The sequence below is a fragment of the Apodemus sylvaticus genome, chromosome 5 (genome assembly GCF_947179515.1).
Source record: "Apodemus sylvaticus chromosome 5, mApoSyl1.1, whole genome shotgun sequence".
Classification (NCBI taxonomy): domain Eukaryota; kingdom Metazoa; phylum Chordata; class Mammalia; order Rodentia; family Muridae; genus Apodemus; species Apodemus sylvaticus.
The window spans coordinates 101,402,909-101,425,262 of NC_067476.1; the positions used below are offsets into that span (position 1 = coordinate 101,402,909).

Sequence of the window (22,354 nt, forward strand, 5' to 3'; positions counted from 1 at the left end):
TTTCCTTAAAGCTATTAGAAAGAACCAGCTCTTTTCATACCCCACCCTTTCTCTGCCACAAACTGTAGATCAGAGATGGTATCAACTATCTCCTAGGCCTAGCCACACCCTAGCCACCTGGCACCGATTTAAGGTTGCCTTTATCCCTCCAGCCAACTATAAGTCATTCAAAGCCCTTATAAACTGCTAGATCCACTCAGTCCATGCCCTTGAAACTGTGCCTTGCCTAGACCAGCACTTGGACACAATTAAGGGATATCTTCAAACCAAACCCTCTTTAGTCTGACTCTCCTTAGCCTGTTTTTTCCAGCTTTTCACCTCCATGCACAACGCAGCCAGGCCCAGAACAGCCTGCTTGCTCTGAAATTTCTTTTTTTGCCTATCCCAATTTATCAAGGACTCTTCCATTCCTCTGCACTGAGGCTTCTCCTTCTTCTGGTATTCACTATAATTCAGCTACAGTTCTCTAGTCAGGCCTGCCCTTCCGACCAACACCTCAGTTCCTTCGCAGCTAGTTCCTGGTCGGGCCTGGCAACTGCTTCGAAGTGGGTGGCTATCAGGTCTCTCTGATAGGCTGAAGTAGGGAGTGATGGCAACTGCGTGGAAGGGGCTGGGCATCTCTCCTCTCACTCCCCCTGTCCCTTGTTGAGCATTTAAAGAAGAGGCTTAAATGGAGAAAGAGGCCGCAGACTCAAAGCCAGGTCCAAAATGGGAAGAATGACCCAACTCGAGCAGACACCCAGCTCCCCTTCGGGAGGATAGGACACTGTGAGAAGTCTAGAGAAATAGGGATATTCATGAGACCCAGGCTCTCTGCTTCCCTGCGCCATGAAGTGTGGAAGCCTGCGGTTCAAGTTGTGAGGATTTTACCCGGGATGTTCTTTCTGGTTTCTTGTAAAAAGTACAAGGCGTCCAAGAGGGACGGTTTGGCCACATTACTAAGGACAATGATGAGACCTAGCCAGGATAGAGAGGCCTGTACTGCAGCCTACAACCTTCATGACAACGAACCCCCCCAGCCCCCTATGCTGCGGCGCTGCAGCAGCCTGTGTCCCAGTCTCCCCGCCCTCCTTCCTGCCCTCCGTCCATTGGCGGATTCCTCTTCGGCCCCGCCCAGCGACTGGCCGCTGGAGCTGACGCATGCGCAGGATCCCACCGCTGCTGCTGCTTCAGCACCGGAGCCCGGACAGCGGCGCCGCCCACGGGCATGGACGGTGGTAGCAGCTCCAGCTGCTGCAGCGATCTTCTTTTTGCCAGTTTCTGAACAGCAAGCAGCGGCCTGAGGGGAATACATTAGCCCCAGAAGGCAGCTGCCGGAACAAGTAGGAAGAACGCTCCGTAGATCCTGCTGGAAGATCTTCTCAGTAAGCCTTCATCAGGTATCCTAAATAGCCGCCGCCACATATCATCACCTCATCCATTCCCCAGCTCTTCTGAAAGCCTTCTCCCGAGGCGAGTACGTTTGTACTCCTTCATTTTGCCTGGTCAATTCATCGACTCTCGCTGCTTTCACCTCCTGGGGGACCTGCCCCACCCACTGTTCTCTCCTTTTCCCTAAGGCCGCAGATGTCCATTTCCTTAGCCTCTAGGGCTTCCCCAACACCCCGAGGCCTTCCTCTGTGTCCTCAGAACCGCAGCTATGTCGGTCTGCACGTCAGTGAGCAAAGGGGTGTCCATGTACAACGGGGAGGGGGGGACAAGGGGGGATAAAAGGCTGGTCAAAGCAGGTGTCCTAGGGAGGGAAGGCGACATTTGGGATCTACATCAGGGGCTGACTGTCTTTGTCCACCACCATCGGTTGCTTGTCTGCCCACTGCCATCGGCTGCTCGGCTGCCCAGCATAATCGTTGTTTGTTTTCCCTGCATGGCCTCCAGCTTGTGCTCATACGGCTTTTAGTCCCTGTGTATGGCAAAAACTGGACTGAAGTCATGACCCCTGAAGGAGCTGGGGGCGGGGGGAAGAGAATAAAACACCTTCCCGATAAGCGCCCATTCCCAGATCTGGGTGCCCTTCATTTTTCTGACTTCATCAGACATGTTTTGGAACAGTCTGGCCAGGTAGCAATATGGCGCCATTTCTGTGTCCTGCCTGACTCTACCGCCCCCAGAATCTCTCTTCAGACATGACACCACATTTCTCTCCTGCCTGGACTGAAATAAAAGGCATTTTTAAGAGGCAAAAGGCAGATGCAGACACATTATCTCCAGATTATCTGATTTCAAATGGACATTCTGTTTCTCAGAAGCAGGAGAAAGCCCCACAGGTGGAAGCAAATGTTTTCTCCCTCTTTTATTAAATTATTAACCTGAAAGATATAAAATCTTATTCAAGAGGGCAAATTGCAGTATGGGTATATTCTCCAGACCAGAGCAGAGTCCAGGGACTCTGCTTGGAATCACAACCTGACTAAAAGAAGGTGAGGCTGGGGCTGGGGGGGGGGCAGCTCAGTGATAAAGCATTTTTTCTAGCATTGGCAAAGCCTTAGGCTCCATCCCCAAACACTGCAGAAAGAGGGGGGAGAAGAGGGAGGGAACAGTGACAAATCAGGGCTGAGCCCAGGACCGGGAGCGTCTGCACAAGGGGCTACAGCATCGTTGGTTGTCTGGCATAGCCTGCCAAGGATCAGCTCTGTCTGCTCGCCTCATTCCTCCCAGGCGTGAGAACTACGTGTTCTCTTCCCGCAGTCCTCTGGAGCCTCTGCTGATCTCTGAAGCTCCCCAGAGACTGTGGATACTACACAGACATAACGATTTTGTTCAACTCAAGAGAAGAAACACAAATACACTCTTGTTGAATTAAGCACCACTCTGGCGATAGTTATACCATAATTTTTTTTTTACAGATTATATACCCTATACACACACATGCACAGACACACTACACTACAAACTTATCACACAGACACACTACACTGCAAACTCATATCACACACACACACACACACACACACACACCTGAGTTTTATGTATACAAAGAACATTTTCTATTACATCCTCATTTCCACCCTCAAGAAAGCAAGCAACTGTAATGCTAGCCCTTAGGTGGTTGGAACAAGAAGATTACAAGCTCATAGCTACTCTAAACTAGATAGAGCTTGCTTTCTCCCTTTTCTTGGCCTTCCAAGACCCTTTGTCTAGGCCCTGCCTCTGTATCTTTACCTAACCACCTAACCTACACAGAGAGTATCTATCTTTTAAAAAAATCAAGTGTTGTAGCAAATTAACCCAAATGACTCAAGCCTGGGCTATGTATCAGAAGCAGAGAGAGAGAGAGAGAGAGAGAGAGAGAGAGAGAGAAAGATCTTGTTTGCCTAGGCTGGCCTCCAAGAATCTGAAGCACAGGCACAGCTTTCAGTTCTACAGTATTTTATAAATTCACTGACTGCAGAGATGTTTGAATAGTTCATTTTTTGTATTTTAAAAAATTACCATTTATTTTCTTAATGATGTGTACAGCTCCCTTCATCTGTCCTGGTCACTCTGTGGGATCACAGCGACATCCAGATGACTAGTCTCTGAGTTCAGGGAAAGATTATTTCATTCAGATTTGCCCCTTCTGGAGCTTCCGAGATGGGGCTCTGTGCCAGGGGCCGGGTTCAGCACTTTCTGTCCCCCATCCCCCACCCCTGACTGGGCGGGTGCGGGCTCGAAGCCCAGGAAGTTACTCATCCTAATTAGAGACCTGGCTCAGGTCTTTGGGAAGACGGAGACAAAGGTTCAACCACGCCACAGTCAGGCTAGAGAATTTCAGATTTTCTACATTGGTATAACAGCCTGCAGAGTGGAGAAGGGTAAACTTAGGACCAGTTGATCCTTGATCCCTGTAGAGGAACTGAAATGGTCAGAGGGAGGGAGCTGGAGCCATGGAGACCCAAGTGGAAGCAAACCCATGATGGAGACTGGATCCCCTTCAACAGGAGTCTGGGAAAGAGAGTACTCCATTTTCCAGCAGTATGCGCTGTGTCTGACCTCTCTTACAAATGACACTGATATGCAAAATTGGGGCCCGGTTCCTAGGATAAGTCCTGTGCTCAGTGCTCTAAGGTCATAGGCTGCTGGAACAGGCCCCTCACCTCCACCCTGGCTACCCAACTGTCTTAAGCTCTAGGAGGCAGGCACTCCTCTAAGAGGGAGAGCAGAGTTGATGCTCGTCATATTGGGCCCCAACCCAGGTCAAGACCAGTGCTAAAAAGTAAACAAGCAAGCAAGCAAGCAGACAAACAAACAAACAGGGGCGATTGAAATAAAGGCCAAGCTCTACAGCAACCAGGCTGGAGACTTCCAGGCTCTCCCGAAATAATGATATAATGGCTGGCATTGTGCAGAGGGGCAAAGTTATGAACACTGGTATAATCTAAACCAGGATGCACAGGAGCAGGCATCGGAGCAAGGATGGGGGAGGGGTGTCACGTGACAGGAGCAGGCCATGGTGAAGTTAAAGACCTCCAGACACAAAATGCAGAGACCAGCACACTGCCTCTAGATTAACTGATTTGAAATGTGTGTTGTGTTCCTCAAAGGGAAGAGAAAGCCCTGCAGGGGGAAGCAAGTCTTTTCCCCCTCTCTTATTAATACATCAGTCTGGTAGGTAGAAAGCCTTCCTTAAGAGGGTAAGACACAGAAAGCCAGCTTTGTTCTCAAGAAACAGCTGCTGACACTGGCCATATTTAAGCCTCAGGGCTCAACATAGATCAAGCACTGTATTGAGCACATAGGATATACAAACAAATAAATGGATAAGTAAAATAGTTTAAAAACTCTAGTAAATCTCAACACCAGGCATGGTGGTAGTTACCTGTACACTGAGCACTTGGAGGCTAAGGCAGGGGAGCTACAAATTCAAGGCCAGCTTTGGTCACACAGTGGGCTCCTGTCTCAATAAGTAAATAAATTAACAAATGATCTCACGCATACACATGACTCAGGATATTTATCCAGTGTCTCTTTGGCTCAAAGGAATTGGCCTCCAAGGGTTTAGCACCTGGCTGCTTCATTAGCTTTATGGAGTCATCTGAGGTCTTGCTTTAGAATGTCCTTGGTCAAGTCAATAGATTTCTAAATGTTAAGTTAGTACAAATAAATACCAGTAATCTCAATCGTGACATCAGATTTCAAATGCAGACATTATGAAATGTGGATATTACCTGAGTACCTAAAAGAGTCACATTATCTGTGAAAAATATACTTAAGAGAACACGCTCCCTGTGGTTCTGAACTTGGGAGAAAGTAGGAAAGCAACCAGAGCATCACATGTGCTGTATCAAAACCCCGAGCTCAGAAGAAAACGCTCCAGTCATTGTGTTTTCTGAGGACCCAGAGTCAGAAGATAATAGCGCCTGGGCCTACCTCCATCGCCCCTTTTACCTTCCACAAGAGGCTTGTTCTCTCTTAAACTGTTGACACAGCACCCTTCTGACAGGGAGGGAACTAGGCAGAGTTCACCCATTAGTTCCACTTTCTCATCATGGTTTCTGGGAAGAACTTAGCCCTTCAGCCACCACAGACAATGTCCATCTGCCACTGCTACCAGGGCTCTGGCTCATGGTACATCTGGCAGGGCACCAGGTAGGCCTGGATGTCAGAGTGGCATAGAACCAGATCTCCCATGGGAGTCAGGCAAACTCTGCCAGGCTGGGTAAGCCAAGCAAGATAAAGGAAAGAAGACTTCACCAAAGCATTCAGCCCTGAACTTCTCCGAGAACTTCCATGATCCCAGGCAGTCTGCTCTGTAGCTTTCTCCTTTCTGTCTTAAGACTGGCAATCCTGCCACAGAAGTAAGGCCCTCCCTTCCCATGGAGCTAAAGAGTAGAACTAGACACGCACATGGTTTTTGTCTTGATGACTAATTTGGGGACCATCATTGGCTCCTTCCTGCCACATTCCTTGGATTCCAGCTCCCTCTGTGAACTGTGCACACCCCGACAAAGCAAACCTGTGCTTTCTCATAGAAGCCAACACGTTGGGTTGTTTACATTTCTCAAGTACCATGAATTCCCAGGGCCATGTACTGGGTCTTATTTATTATAATGCTACTCTTACCAGCCAGTCTAACACTGGGTTCATTTAGTGGGCATCCTCCAGCCACCTTCTGTGTCTGTGAGCTATTCAAGGAACTGCAGATATGGAAATGAACCTTTCTATGCGTCAGTTCTGCCATCCCAGCCTCCCCAGCACACCTGAGAGGTGGGACATGTCTCTAATCTGATAACTAGTTGCAGCAAATACATGAGGAAAACCCAGCAGGGTGATGGAACAGAGAGGGTGCCGGTGACAGGGTTAGAAAGAGTAGTGATGACTCTTGGCAGATACTCAAAGGACGTCTGTCAAGAGTGTAGACGAGTCGAGCAGAGTGGTGCACGCCTGTAATCCATGCACTGGGGAGTTCAAGGACAACATGGTCTACATAATGAGTTTCAGGAAAGCCAAAGCTACACAGTGGGTGAGGGGGATATAAACAGGCAACTGTATAGGAAGTGCACAGTTACAATGTAGGTAGAAACACGTCTAATATCAACAGTGTCTGACATATGGCAGGTTTGCTAGTTATATTTTTTCGTTTTTTTTTTGTTGTTGTTGTTGTTTTGTTTTGTTTTGTTTTTTTTGAGACAGGGTTTCTCTGTGTATTCCTGGCTGTCTTGGAGCTCACTCTGTAGACCAGGCTGGCCTCGAACTCAGAAATCCGCCTGCCTCTGCCTCCCAGAGTGCTGGGATTACAGGCGTGCGCCACCACGCCCGGCTTGCTAGTTATATTTTAAGGTTGCTGCTTGGGTGAGAGTGTGGGCCTTGCTATACATGACTGAGCTCTCACCCCGCTCATCTGTCCACAGAACTAAAAAAGAAAAGAAAAAAAACACCGACCGTAGGCTCCTTGTCTCGCTTACTGAACGATTCTGGGACACAGATAACCCACTCCCCCCATCTTTCCTGCCTGCCTTCTCCCAGGTCCTAGACCAAAGCCATGGCTCCCGAGGCAAGCCCAGAGAGAAGCTGCTCCCTCCACACCTGTCCGCTTGAAGACCCAACCGGTGCTCCGGTACCACCGCCAACAGTTTCCACGCTCCAGGGTATAGACCCAAGCAGTCCGTTGACAGCTGGCCATTTTGCCTTTCCTCGAGCGCCTCAAGACTATCAAGAAGGAAGTTCGTTACTAGGATTAGGGGACCAAGCATCTTTATGTGCCCATATCTCCAACCTCAGCACTTCCATAGACCCCTCTCAGCATGATGGGGTCTGGAAGCCACCTTCTGTGCAGCGCCATGTGGTCAGCGTCAGGTAAGGAGGGGTCTGGAAAAGACATTCAAGAAGGTCCAGCAGACACTGACGCCTCCAGTTCCTTTCTGGGTGTCTCCTGCCTCTGATGGAGGAAGCAGCTTGGATGGAGTAGGAAGCAAACACACAAACAACAAAAACAATAACTGGAACTTGGAGGGTGGGGAGCTCTAAAAAATGTACCAACTTCCTCTGTGCCTTGTCCTCTGCCTTGTATCCGCTTCCTTCCCAACCCAATATGTACTCAATCTTTCCCCTCAACCCCCAACCAGACAGACAGACAGACAGACACACACACACACACGCACACGCACACACACACACATACACACACCAGAAGACTATGGTAAATGTCTCTTCTTCTCTTCCACAGGCAGGAACGCACTTTGCGGATGCCGAAGAGGTAGGGCCAGTGCTCCTCTGTGCTCCCAGGAGTGGCTGGGCTGGTACCCCCTCCATGAATTCTCTTCTTTACCACCCCAGCTCACCAGCCTTACCACCATACCAACATCAGCTCATGCGTGCTTTCTCCCTCTTTTCCAGCTATTCTCATATGATTGCGGAGTGGCCAGTGGCTGTGCTCCTGGGGTGTCTGGCCTTCATCTTCCTCTGTACACTAGCTGGGCTGTTGGGAAGCCCACCACTTGACTTTTCTGAGCCTTTACTGGTGAGAAGCCACGGGAGGGAGAGAGAGAGCCCTACTCTGAACATTAGAGCTCAGTCTGGGGCAGACAGAGTTAGCCTGTCTTGAGGGCGGGGTAAGATGGTGATGGTGAATTCTGGATCACCAAAGAGCTATAGGGATGGTACAGAGATCTTATATCTACAATTCAGCAGGAGGGAAGCAAAGGGGTGTGGCTGGGAGGGCCCAGAGGGGGGATACTCTTCCCTAGCCCCCATCCCTTCTGCACACTTGTTCTCTGCTCGTCTTCCTGCAGGGTTTTGAGCCTCGGGATACAGAGATCGGCCGAAGGCTAGAGGTTTGGAAAGCCATGCAGGCCCTCACTGGCCCCAAGAATCTGCTTTCTCTTTCCCCAGACCCTGAGATGAACAGGTAACATGTGCCCATCTTCCCACTGAGCGTAGCAAAGGGAGGAAGAACTCCAGGAAGGGACACTAGGCGACCTCTCCAAAGACATGTGAGAGGCGGCTGGTGCTCCATTTCCTAAGAGTCCACCATCCTGAACAGTACCTTGGGAAAACTCTTCTCTCTACCTCAGCTCAAGCCTCCTCAGCACCCTGAGCCCTGCAGCTTGGGGCAGGGCTGAAGAAAGTGTGGTCAGGACCAAGAGGATGGTGGGGCCTGTGGAAGTCAAGGAAGAGGAAAACTTCTTTTGTGGCACCCCTCGTAAGTTGCATCATGGCCAGTCCTGACTTGGGGGGGAGGGGGTGGGGGGGATTTCCCTACCCTAACCCAGTAGTATGAGCAGGTCCAGAGAAAATAATGGGCAAATAGGAAAAGAAAATGGCCACCAGCCACGTCCAAGCCAAGGAAGATGGAGTGATGAAATGAGTCTCATGTGCTCCAGCCAGGTGCAGTCAAACTGAATGAATGCAGGCAAGACTAGGATCTGGTATCGGCTTCAGGCTGCTGGGAGTCAAGGCTTAGGTGGCCGGGTGAGAATCTTCTTTTTAGAGGGCCCAGGTTCTGGGGTCAAAGGCTGAGCTGTGTGGGGCTTGTGTTGCAGAGAAGAGCTATGCAAAGCTGGTGTTTGTGTCCACCTCTGGGGGAAGCCTGTGGAACCTGCAAGCCATCCACTCCATGTGTCGCATAGAACAGGAGCAGGTGAGCTGGCTGGGACACGCCAGGGTGTGGGTGGGAACTGGGGACACGGAGAACCCAGTCCCCGGGGAATACTGCCAGGACCGCCATGGTGATATGGAGAGAGCTCTTCCTGCTTAGAAAACTATTCCAGTTCTACTGGAGGCTCCTGATTGGGCGGGGGCAAAGAAAGATAGGCTGACGGTAGAAGCTCCAACCTCAGGTTGCAAAGGGAACTCAAGCAGAGCATAGGGAGTTTCAAAGGGTTTGAAAAGAGATCTCAAATGTGTGTTGAAGAGCCGCTGGCCCTGGGCAGCTGAGACTCTAGACTTCACAGCTTCAGCCTTGTCAGCCCAAGCAGGGCCAGTTCAGTTAAGCTAACAGAGAACCGTATACAATGGCATCTGTGAACGTGTTTGCTGCTAAAAATAGTATGCAAACCACTCTTTAGCTCTATACCCCAAGTCCCTTGTGTCACACCACAATGTCTAGAGCATCAGAGGACACTGGTTAAGAATGTGTTCTGCCCTCAAATGCCTGAGTTCAAGGCCAGCTCTAGGGTTCCTCTGGTATGTGACTTCTTACCCTCTCACTGCCTCATATGTGTTGGTGGTTTTTTGTTTGTTTGGTTGGTTAGTTGATTGGTTTGTTGTGTTTTTTTTTGGTTTGTTTTCTTAGTGCTGGAGACCAAATTTAAATACCTATATTACTGAGTACATACTCTATTACTGGGCTACATCCTCAGCCCTGTATATATGAAATACGGACAATTAAAGTATGTCCTTTATAGGATAGTGACAGTGAAATGAGATAGAATTTGGAAGAATCTGGCATAATGCTGGCACTAGGAATGACTTGATAAAGGTAGAGCAGCAGCAACAGCACTGTGAACTAGGTCCTAAAGACATGCATGTGGTTAGTGTCAGAGCAGGACATCTGACTCCCAGGTGGGGGATTTGTACTACGCCAGCTGCTGTGATGGGAACAGCAGGTTTGAAAAGGAAAGGAGGCACACGCCCGCACACACGCACAGTGGGAAGAGGAAGTTCCAGCCTTAAGACCCTTTAAGCAACCAGGGAAGGAAGGGCTGGGAGTTCTCAGCGACCCTGACCCGGGAATGTCTCCTACAGCTTGCTTCCAGGTCCCTGGTCTCTTGGCCTTGTTCCATATATGACTTGTCACATCCACTCCCATTTCTGACTTAGGAAATTGCAGAGCTGGCAGGGAGGGGCTACAGGAGCCCTTCTGGAAACCTCTGGGAAAGGTCTGGGGAAACTTCTCCAGGCTTGCCTTTGATAAAGCCAAAATAGAGTTACTAGAAGCTAGGCCAGCGGCAAAGACAGCTTTGAGACAAAATATTTTTTGGGCTGTCTAGATACTTGCTCTCTGCCCTTCAGCATGACAAGAGGTGAGCGGGCCCAGGACAGGGTTGAGGTAACCGGGGCCCCTGGACTTCCCTCTGAGCTTCACCCCACTCCTGTGTGCCCTACAGATCCGCTCTCACATCAGCTTTGGGGCCCTGTGCCAGCGATCTGCAGCCAATGAGTGCTGCCCCAGCTGGTCCCTCGGCAACTCTCTGGCTGTGCTTGCTAACCGCTCCTCCTGCCAAGACACTACCCAAGCTGATACAGACCGAACGCTGGCCCTGCTACGGTTCTGTGCCACCTACTACCATCGTGGTGTCCTGGTGCCCGCTTGCGTGGGATCTGGGCAGGACAAACCCCCATTTTGTGCCCAAGTTCCCACCAAGTGTACGGGAAGCCGCGTCGTCTATGAATTCCTGCACTACCTGCTAGACAGAGACTTTCTGAGTCCCCAGACTGCGGATTACCAGGTGCCCTCCCTCAAGTTCGCCCTGCTCTTCCTGCCTATTATAAAGACCTCCTCTCTTCTAGACATCTACCTGGACGGCCTAGGTGACCCAATTAAAGTCTCTGACAACTATACATCTATCAGTGGCATGGACTTGGGCCTCAAGCCCAGACTGCTGAAGTACTACCTAGCTGAAGATACCATGTACCCCTTGCTAGGCCTGGTTGTCGTCTTCTTTGGCATGTCCCTCTACCTGCGCTCACTCTTCATCACCTTCTTGTCACTTCTAGGGGTACTGGGCTCCCTAATGGTGGCCTTCTTTCTTTACCATGTGGTATTCCGCATGGCCTACTTCCCCTTTGTCAATCTAGCGTCTTTCCTTCTGCTTAGTGGCATCTGTGTCAATTACACGCTCATCTTCTTCGATATGTGGCGCCTCAACAGAGGCCAGGTGCCCTCCGGGGGCTTACCACAGCGTGTGGGCCGTACCATGCACCACTTTGGCTACCTGCTCCTGGTCTCAGGCCTCACCACCAGCGCGGCGTTCTACGGCAGCTACCTGAGCCGCCTGCCCGCAGTGCGTTGCTTTGCTCTTTTCATGGGCACCGCTGTACTAGTGCACATGGGGCTCACACTGCTCTGGCTTCCCGCCACCGTGGTGCTCCACGAGCGCTACTTGGCTCACGGCTGCGTGGCCCAAGCGCAGGGCCAGAGGGGTGGCAGCGACCCCCTGAGGCTGTTGCTGGCGTTGCACAGACGGATCCGCATTTTTCGAAAGATTATTTCCATCCTCTCGCGCCTGCTCTTCCAGCGCCTGCTGCCCTGCGGTGTCATTAAGTTTCGATACATCTGGATCTGCTGGTTCGCGGCGTTGGCGGCAGGGGGCGCCTACATCGGCGGCGTCAGCCCTCGCCTGCGACTGCCCATTCTATTGCCACTTGGCGGCCAGTTCTTCCGGTCCAGCCATCCCTTTGAGCGCTTTGATGCAGAGTACCGCCAGCAGTTCCTGTTCGAGGATCTGCCTCCAAACGAGGGTGGCAACTTGCCAGTGGTTCTGGTGTGGGGAATCCTGCCAGTGGACACTAGCGATCCCCTGGACCCTCGCACCAACAGCTCTGTGGTCAGCGATCCTGACTTCTCACCTAGCAGCCCCGAGGCCCAGGAGTGGCTCCTGGAGCTCTGCCACGGAGCCCAGAATCAGAGCTTCTTTGGAGACCAGCCAGAGGGTTGGCCTACGCTGTGTTTAGTGGAAACCCTGCAGCAGTGGATGGAGAGCCCCAGCTGTGGCCGCCTGGGTGCCGATCTATGCTGTGGCCAATCAGAATTTCCCTGGGCTCCGCAGCTTTACCTGCACTGCCTCAAGATGATGGCTCTGGAGCAAAGTCCTGATGGCACACGTGACCTGGGACTCCGCTTCGATGCTCACGGCAACCTGGCAGCTCTAGTGCTAAAATTCCAGACCAACTTACCGTACAGTACAGAGTACGGCCCGGTCCACCACTTCTACACCGAAATCAGCCGCTGGCTGTCAACCGAGATGAGCAAGGCACCTCCTGGCCTCAACCAGGGTTGGTTCACCAGCACCTTGGAGCTCTACAGCTTGCAGCATAGTCTAAGCACGGAGCCTGCTGTAGTGCTGGGTCTGGCACTGGCGCTAGCCTTTGCCACACTGCTGCTGAGCACCTGGAATGTCCCCCTCAGCCTGTTCTCTGTGGCAGCTGTGGCTGGCACTGTGCTGCTCACTGTGGGCTTGCTGGTTCTTCTTGAGTGGCAACTCAACACTGCCGAGACCCTCTTTCTCTCTGCCTCCGTGGGCCTCTCTGTAGACTTAACCATTAACTACTGTATCTCCTATCACCTGTGCCCACACCCGGACCGCCTGAGCCGTGTGGCCTTCTCCTTACGTCAGATCAGCCGGGCCACAGCAATGACAACCGGAGTGTTGTTTGCCTCTGGTGTAATCATGTTGCCTTCCACCATACTGCTCTATCGAAAGCTGGGCATCATCGTCATGATGGTCAAGTTCCTCGGCTGTGGCTTTGCCAGCTTCTTCTTCCAGTCCCTGTGCTGCTTCTTCGGGCCAGAGAAGAACTGTGGGCAGATCCTGTGGCCCTGTGCCCATCTGCCGTGGGACGCCGGGGCTGAAGATTCTGATGAGAAGGGGCGAACAGGGCCACCAGGATTCTCTGAACACTATGAGTTGCAGCCCCTGGCACGGCGCCGGAGTCCCAGCTTCGACACCAGCACGGCCACCAGCAAGCTTTCCCATCGGCCTTCCATACTCTCTGAAGACCTGCAGATCCACGACGGCAGCTGCTGCCTCCAGCACGCCCAAGTCCCTGTCTCCCCTAGGGATCTGCTCCTGGACCACCAGACAGTCTTCAGCCAGTGTCCAGCCCTGCAGACCTCCTCTCCATATAAGCAGGCTGGTCCCAACCCCCAATCCTGGATCAGGCAAGATTCCCAGGGACAGAAAATTGAGCCCTTGCAGGCCCTGCCAGAAGGCCCTGTCCACTGCCCTAAGCCCAAAGTCGAAGAGCTCCCGGATGGCCTGTGCTCCTCAGCCAGCACCCTGGAGGGACTCAGCGTCTCAGATGACACCTGTGCCTCTGAGCCCAGTGTCCGTGTGCCAGATTCTGTGGGCACCTCCCCAGAAGTCATGAATGGCACTGGACACCCCATACTTGAGCGGGGTCAGCTGAATGGGAAGCGTGACACACTCTGGCTGGCACTGAAGGAGACCATCTATGACCCAACCATGCCCAATTCTCACCACAGCAGCTTATCCTGGAAGGGCCGCGGAGGGCCAGGTGATATCAGCCCTGTGATGCTTCCAAACAGTCAGCCAGATCTTCCAGATGTTTGGCTCCGTAGGCCTAGCACCTACACCTCTGGCTACAGCAGCTGAGAGAGGCCAAGGAAGGCCAGACCAGGGTCCAGACCCTGTTGGTGAAGATAAGGCAGATGCCAGCCTAGCCTTGAGCCTGAAGGTATTTCTCCATATTGACATGATGTCTCACCTTCCAACTATGGCTTCTAAGCCCTGCCAGATGTTCCAGCCTTGATCTCTTTGCTACTTACCCCTACATCTGGAGGATTCAGTGGGAGGGCCTTGCAAGGTAATACCAGGCTCTCCCTGTGACCAACTGAGGACTCATCTGCCCTCACAGTGCCAACAAGGACCCCTCCTCTGGAAAAGAAGGAGGCCAGGTGTGCAGTTCCAGGTATCGGGGAGGCTGATCAGCTGTCTCCCAGGTGACAAGAAGTCCAGTGCCGCTAAGGTACTCCATCTTTGGGATCCTGTTGGAGTACCTCACTGACTAGAACCTCCACAGCCTACCGAATCTCATCCCTTCTCATCCGCTCTTAATCAGGACTCTTCACTTCCTGGGGAGCTTCTCTGGGCTGGAAGTGAACCTGGGCCTCTGTCCTGCACTGCCCTGTTCTGCTCACACCAGTGTGACCAGATGCTCTCCAAAAGCAGGACAGAGGTGGATGCCAAGAGAGAAGCAGGAGACACGAAGGTCAGCTTTGGAGTGTCCCTAAATTCCAAGATTTTCCCCACAGGAAGCTGACTCCAGAATGTTCCCCTGTTAGTGAACAATAGCTACCCCTTACCATTGCCACACCTGCCAGTCTTCTTGGACCTTTGCAAATTTACTCCAGAGTGGCCTGCAGTTGGTCAAGACACTGACAAAGGACGGCTGATTGTTACCCAAAGTCATGTCCTGGGTAGCAGCAGGGTCCTCTCCTGACTCATGCTGCCACTATAGCTCCCTGTGTCCTCCTGAGCGTCTGCTTCAGGGCCTTGGCCCCTGGCTGTCTTGATCCTTTGCTTCTGGCTCTTCCCTACTCTCCTATCTTGAGCATCTCTCTGTGAGCCCTTCCTCCCCTTTGGGCCTCCACCTCCCGAAAGAGTTACAGTCTGAGTAGACCCGAGAGTTCCTCATTTCCTTTGAGCTTCCCTGCTCTGAAACTCTCTGAGACACCTACTAGCGATGGGGCCCACCAGATCACAAGCACCCAGCTGCCTCTTCCACGGCTGAGGAGTACAGACAGGCTTTGCCAGAAGAGGTATGAAGGGGCAGAAGAATGTGAACAGAATCTAGTTAAGACAGGAGCACAAAGTTGCTCTTGTGGGGTTGTCCTTGATCTTGAATTTTCTCTAGGTCAGGTCCCAATTTCTAAAGACCAGGCCTCTCTAGGGCTCTAGGGAGACTCAAGACCAGTAAGGTTGATTGGTGGTGTCACTGGTTAGTGGCAGACTGCTCTCCTGACTCATTCTGCCACTGTGGATGGCTCTGTCTCCTCCTGACTGACTGCCTGACTGCTTCAGGGCCATTGGCTTTCTCCACCCAAAGCATCACTCTCTCCTGAGGTTTTACCTCCTAATGTGACACAGCCATGACACTAGGCACCATCAGCAAGTTTACTGAACACCTGTGTTGTAAAGAAGAGAGGCGTGAAAGGCAGAGCAGGCCTTCGCTGGGAGGCAGGCACTAGTGGGTCAGTGTTACTGCTGAGATCAGGTACCCAGCATGAGGTGAGCAGGAAGACCTCTTAGAGAAGGATGGTTTGCTCTGGGCTTCAGGAGATCAAGCATATCTGACAGGAGGGGCCATGGTGACCCAGCTCTGAAGGTCCCCTATGGACTGTCCATTCAAAGAACTCCTGTGTTTCAAACTCCTGCTCTGAGGGGAGTGAGCCTTGTGGGGCCGCCTGCTTAGCTTCCCTTTCTAGTGCAGATCTCCAGGGGTCTCCAGGTTCCAGGAAGATCCATAGATCATGGCATAAAGATCACCAATCTAGGCCATTTTATATATGAGTATCAGAAAGGAATTTTTCAGTGCCAAACAATCTAAGGCAAGGCTCGAAGCAAGCCAGAGGACACTTCTGTTTTATTCTGTTGCCTTCTTGTGCTATTGAGACCTACCTCCCACCCCAAGTAGCCCAGGACAAGCGGAACAGAAGCTCAGATGAGAACATAAGAATGTGGAAAAGACAGAGGACAGTTTCCCCTCAGAATCCATGGACAACTGGTTCCAGCACACCCCTCACCCTCCAGCATATCAGAAGCTGAGGATGCTCAAGTCCCTTGTGTAGAATGGTGTAGTATTTGCATATAACGATGCATATTCTCCTATATACTTTAAATCGTCTCTAGAGTACTTATAAAGCCTAATATGATATAAATGCTATGTCAGTCCTTACACCATGTTGTTGTAATAATGACAAGAAAAATAATATGTGTGTTTGGTGAGTTTTTGTTTCTTTCGTTTCTTTTTTTTTTCTTTTTTTAATGTGTTCAGGTTGGGTGTGGTTTACATGCACATACACACACACACACATACACAGAATATTCTGGGTCTGTGTGGTTGGTAAGGCCACAGAGAGTGGGCTATGTAAGCCAACTCCTTACAAGATAACTAATTTGAGATAAATGGCTCCTGATCATGTTGGGCTCCGTGCGTGCACCTGTGGTCTCAGCTACGTGGGAGGCAAGAGCTGGAGGATCACTTGAGCTCAGAAGCCCCAGGACAGCTTGGACAACACAGAAAGACCATATCTACAAAGGAGGGGGGGGAGAGAGAGGGGGGAGGGCTAACTCTGATATTTAGAAACCTAAGCAGTTACTAGTATCTAATTTAAACCTAATGAATGAGTGGGGAGTAGGGGGACATTTCTCAGGTTGTACCCAAATAGCATTCCACTTTTCCAGCTTGAGTCTGTTCAAGAGAATCCTGGGCTTATTACGCACCCTGTACCATGTGCTTCTGGGCTGGGAAGATGGGTCACAGAGAGGATAAAGTGACTTAAGTTCCTTAGCACAAGCAGTTCTGCCTCAGGCTGGGTACAACTTAGTGGTATATCACATGGTTAGTGTACAGGAGAAACGATGGTCCATCTCTAGCACCCCTCTCCACAAAACTTTGCCTTAACTCAAGAGGAGAGTACAGTAACTTCTCAGCAGTTGACCTTGGCTTTTCTGCTGTGTGTTGTGGGAGACTACAGCTCATTGACACTGAAAAGTTGCTCCTTCAACTGGGTGTGGTCGTGCATGCCCATGATCCCAGAACTTGGGAAAGGGAGAAAAGAGGGTCAAGAGTTCAAGGCCGTCCTCTTAGAGCTGTTTTGAAGCCAGCTACATGACATGCTGCCTCAAAGAATCTACAAGCGCCCTCCTCTCCCCCTCTGTCACAATCTTAAGAGTGTGGGAGCAGTGCATGTGTCGGCATCAGGGGTTCAGGTGCACCTATGAATCTTTTTGTAAAGGATTTCTAGGTCCCATTCTTGTATGTCATTGCTGCACAGCTCTACAGGAAGATAGCTGAGGAAGAGCAGCTGACAAGTCAGCCACATCTGTTCTCCAGGACCCCAGCCTAGGGGACGGGAAAAACCCAGTGATAACCTGGAATGTCACCTTGGGGCTGAAGGCATAGGTCAGTGGTGGAGTGGTGGAGTGGTGGAGAGTTTGCCCGCATGTGCAAATGCCCGAGAGAGAGAGAGAGAGAGAGAGAGAGAGAGAGAGAGAGAGAGAGAGAAAGAGAGAGAGACAGAGACAGAGACAGAGAGACAGACAGAGAGAGACAGAGACAGAGAGACAGACAGAGAGACAGACAGAGAGACAGACAGAGACAGAGACAGAGAGACAGAGAGAGAGAGAGAGAGAGAGAGAGAGAGAGAGAACATGAATATGACTTCATGTTTAGAGTAGATCAGACTAACAGTAGGCAACCCACATTCCCTGATGCTGGAATGAAAATCTAAAGCATTACAAGTTTTTGCTTTTCAGCATGTCTGCTTCCTTACCTTATATTTGGGGCAATTGAATTAAGTGTATGGCCCTGGACTTGTGAGGTTTAAGAGCATCCTGTTGAGGCTTGTAAAAAGCAGTCAAAGAAATCATCATGTGTGTTCTGCAAAATTCACGAAATAATTTCTCTCTACAGAGCACTTAAAGCCACAGTGCACTAACACCTGTTTAGGTGCTGAGCAAGGTGATCCCAACACTTGGAAGGTACAAGCAGGCAGACAGGAATTTTCAAGAGCAGCCTCAGCTACATGGCAAGTTTAGGGCTAGCCTGGACTACATGAACCGTGTCTAAAATAAAGCAATAGAGCCTAAGGATTTATTCAGCTGGAGGAGTGCTTACTTAGCATGGGGAGAGTGGAAGCAGAGATTATCAATGTGATCTTTGGCTAATATGGTCGGCCTGGGCTACATTTCTAAAATGTTGTTCTAAAACAACAAACAAAGTCATACACTAGAGCAGACTGATAAAGTTTTTGAGTACAGATTTGAATTTGTCATCTTTACCAGCATCCTCAGCCTTGCCTAGCTAGAAGTTCTCTCTAACTACTAGTTTCCATCATTTGAGATGACTGTTAAGTATTTCTCCCATCTTCTTCCAACATCTGGTGCTCTCCACTCAACCTGCTCCTCCCACCCGTGTTTCAGAGAACAGAAGAACCCATTCTTCCCAAGGAAAATTGGGCCCTAAAGGCTTGGTGGTTGATGCCTATAATCCCAGGACTGGAATTGTATTGGGGAATGCATCATACATCTGAGACTCAAGAACCAAGAGTTCAAGGCCAGCCAGGAAAACCTACCTAGAGAAAACCTGTCTGAGGAAAGCATCTCTCGAGAAATGGCTTAGTGGTTAAGAGTGTATACTGCTCTTGAAGAGGTCCTAAGGTTGGTTCCCAGAATGTTAGGCAGCTCACAACAGTCTGTAATTCTAGCTCTAAGGGAATCTGGTGCCTCTGCCCTACATTCAGACTCACACACAGACACACAAATATATATATAAGTAAAAATAATAAAAGTAAATCTAAAAATAAAAAACCTGTCCATCCCAGACAGGCCATGAAGTCCCTGACTTCCCTGGATTTCTCCCATCTTATCTACGATGGTGAAGGTATCATCACCAACGTCCTCTTGGACTTTTCCTGTCAGCCTTTCACACAAGAGCTGATGCTCTTCTTCGAGGGTGTGTGTGTGTGTGTGTGTGAAAACTTCCTGGGAAGGCAGGAACACCGAGTTTTCGGGAAATTAACTTTTAGTATCATCTTTTGTCTTTTGTCTTAGTCAGGGTTACTATTGCTCTGATGAAACACCATGACCTCATGCAATTTGGGGAGGAAAGGGTTTAATCCGCTTACAGTTTCAGATAAAAGTTTATCATCACAAATAAGTGAGGACAGGAACTCAAGCAGGGCAGGGACTCGGAGGCAGGAGCAGATGCAGAGGCCATGGAGGGCGCTGCTCCTGGCTTGCTCCTCAGGGCTAGCTCAGCCGTCCCTCGTCCCTGTCACTCAGGAGGCTCTGGACAGCCACCTGGTGCCATAGCAGCAGAAGAGCTGCATGCGAATGAGCGCTGGGAGCAAGACTATGAAGGGACAATGTGACAAAGAGCTTCTGTGAGAACCCAACTGTGGCTGTTACTGCAATTCTGCTTAAGAATTCAGGGACTGATGAGATGGTGCAAATGGTTAGGAGCACCAGCTACCAGAGAACCCGGGTGCAGTTCCCAGCACCTGCCTGGCAGCTCACAATTGTCTGTAAGTTGGGTTCTAGGGGATCTGACACCTCTTGTGACCTCTAAGGGATCCTACTCACACACGGTTCCTTCCTCCACCTACACATACACACACGCATACACACACACACACACACACATATACACGCACATACACACATACACACACATATACACACATACACATACACATACATACACACACATACACACACACATACACACATACATATACACATACACATACACACACATACACATACATACACACACATACACACACATACACACACACATACACACACACATACACACATACACACATACATATACACACACACATACACACACACATACACACACATACACACACATATACACACATACACATACACACATACACATACATACACACACATACACACACATACACACACATACACACACATACACACATATATATACACACACACATACACACATACACACACATACACATACACACACATACACATACACACACACATACACATACACATAAACTAAAATCACAATTTCAGGGAGGCCAGAGAGATGTGCTTAACAGCACACCCTGCTGGAGCTGGAGAGATGTCTCAGAAGTTAAGAACAGTTGCTGGTCATCCAGAGGACACAGTCAGTTCCAGCACCAGTATCAAGGTTCACAACCATCTGTAATTCCACTTCCAAGAGATATGACACCCTCTCTGGACTCCAAGCACAAAAGCAGTGCACAGACATAGGTGTGGGCAAAATAGCCAAACACATGAATATATATTATACAATTTTATAAATATGTACATATACATGCACATACATGTACATGTACAATAATTAAAGGTGTGTGCCCATTGACCACAGTAATGAAGAGAAATGTTTAATTGGGGCTGTCTTTCAGTTCAGAGGTTTAGGTCATTAACATGACAGGAATTACAATTGTCTGTAAGTCCAGTTTGGCATCTGAATGGACAGGCAGCAGGAAGGGCAAGTGAGCCACTGGGCCTGGATTAAGCTTCTGAAACCTCAAAGGCCACCTCCAATGACACACTTCCTCCCACAAGGCCATACCCACTCAGACAAGGCTATTTCCTGAGGGCCTATAGGGTCCATTTTCTTCCAAACCATCATTAGCACCCATATTCACATGAATATATCCACATATGAACACATGTGAGGCTAGAGAGATTTTTGTTTTTAATTTAAGAAAACAACAACAACAACAACAAACTCACTTCAGCTTTGGCTAGGTAAGATGGCTCAGCAGAAGACTGACACCCAGAGTTGCATCCCTAGAACCTACATACAGATGGAAAGAGAACAGACTCACAAAACTGCCCTCTGACCTTTACACAGACACCATAAAGCAAGTGTGTCTGCACATCTATAATGGCCCCTCTCGTGGGAAAAATTCAGTTTTGCTGGGGATGGTGAAGAGCATCTATAGTCCCAACACTAGGGATCAGAGCAGGAAGACTGCCTCAGTGCGGGACTAGCTTGGCATATAGAATGAGTCCTGTGTCAACTTGACGGTTTCCAGTAGAAAAGTGCTTGGCTAACAAGTGTGTATACCTGGGTTCAAATCCCCAACATACTTTCAAAATAATTCCATTTTAAAAGCAAAGTTGAAAGGCTGAAGAGATGGCTTTATCAGTTAAGAGTGTCATACTACTCTTCCAGAGGACCTGAAGTCTGGGAAATTGAATGCTGACAATAACCTGTAACTCCAGTCTGAGGGGAATTGGGAAACTGGTGCCTCTGGCCTCCGCAGGTACCTGCATTCACATATCAAATATCCACCTAGTCACACATATAGTCACACAATTAAAATAATAAAAACAAGTAAGTTTAATGGAGGGTGTGCATTTATCTCAATAGGAAAATAAAATCTTTCTTTAGAAAGTTAGTTTGATTTGGCTACTAGATGAGAAAAGGAACCGTGGGTCAGGCATGGTAGTTCATTCCTGTGATCCAAGACAGGAGGACAAGTTCAATACCAGCCTAAGATACCTAGCAAGACTTGTCTCAAAACAACAAGAGACATAAGTTAGTGATAACGCGTCTGTGTATGCAAGGCCTCAGGTGCTCTCCTCAGCCTGTAAAGAAGACATACGGAGATCATTTGCCCCCAAACAGAATGATCTCAATCTGTTCCATAGTTAAACAAAAGCATATTTAAAATCCTGATGCATCTAGCACGTGCCAGGCCCTGAGTTTGATCCTCGGTGCCTTAAGGAAACAAATCAATGAGTTTAGAGAGATGCTCAGCACTTCAGAGCACCTGCTGCTCGTCCAGAGAACCTGAGTTTCCAGCATGGCGTCTCGCAGTCATCTGCAGCTACGGTTACAGGGGATCTAATGCCTTCTTCTGGCCTCTGTGGAGACCAGGGATACACACGGTGCACACACATACATGCTGGCAAATCTCATGAACATAAAAAATATTACAAAATTAAAATAAAACAGAGCCAAGTGTGGTGTTTTCTACCCTTAAATCTCAGAACTAGGGAGACTGAGGAAGGCAGGCTGACAGGAGACTCTCTATGGATTCAAGGCCAGCCTAGTGTAAAGAGCAGTGTAGGTCGGCCAGGATTAGTGGAGAGTAGTGAAACTCTGTCTCAACAATAAACACAAACAAATAAAATTTGACAAAAATTTCCTTTCCAGCAAAATTGAAGGAGATCAGGAACCAAATTTACCACCCTGTCTGAAACAACCAACCAAATAGCAAAAGCCAGGAAATAGTGGATTTCATGACCCTGGACATCAGACAGCAAAGACTACTGACCACTTACAGGCAAGAAACTAATAAGGCCAGGCCCAGGGCTGTTCCCAGCTTACTGAGGAGAGTTTGCAGTGTGGAGCATAGTTTGGGAGAACCTGGGCAAGGACTTCTGAGCCGGGTGTGTGTGTGTGTGTGTGTGTGTGTGTGTGTGTGTGTGTGTGTGTGTGAGTT

General features: G+C 49.6%; 1 protein-coding gene across 3 annotated transcripts; it reads left to right on the forward strand.

The window, feature by feature from the left end:
* Nucleotides 1-1,187: 1,187 nt before the first annotated feature.
* On the forward strand, nt 1,188-16,103 carry Disp2 (dispatched RND transporter family member 2). 3 transcript variants are annotated; one of them, XM_052183242.1, is made up of 8 exons: nt 1,188-1,379; nt 6,943-7,272; nt 7,643-7,672; nt 7,813-7,936; nt 8,208-8,323; nt 8,490-8,617; nt 8,958-9,055; nt 10,524-16,103. In XM_052183242.1, the coding sequence occupies exons 2-8, from the start codon at nt 6,959-6,961 to the stop codon at nt 13,749-13,751; spliced, it is 4,038 nt and encodes a 1,345-aa protein (XP_052039202.1). In that variant the 5' UTR covers nt 1,188-1,379; nt 6,943-6,958; the 3' UTR covers nt 13,752-16,103. The 3 variants fall into 3 exon arrangements, with proteins under 3 accessions (XP_052039202.1, XP_052039203.1, XP_052039204.1); XM_052183243.1 differs by having other exon boundaries at nt 1,188-1,364; XM_052183244.1 differs by lacking the exon at nt 1,188-1,379 and adding an exon at nt 1,405-1,456.
* Nucleotides 16,104-22,354: the final 6,251 nt, after the last annotated feature.

What these genes read in the sequence shown, in the direction of transcription:
- Disp2 (XM_052183242.1), top strand. Translation starts at nt 6,959, where the DNA reads ATGGCTCCCGAGGCAAGCCCAGAGAGAAGCTGCTCCCTCCACACCTGT. An exon ending in CGCCATGTGGTCAGCGTCAG is followed by an intron (nt 7,273 to 7,642) that starts GTAAGGAGGGGT and finishes TCTCTTCCACAG; the next exon opens with GCAGGAACGCACTTTGCGGA. An exon ending in CTTCTTTTGTGGCACCCCTC is followed by an intron (nt 8,618 to 8,957) that starts GTAAGTTGCATC and finishes CTTGTGTTGCAG; the next exon opens with AGAAGAGCTATGCAAAGCTG.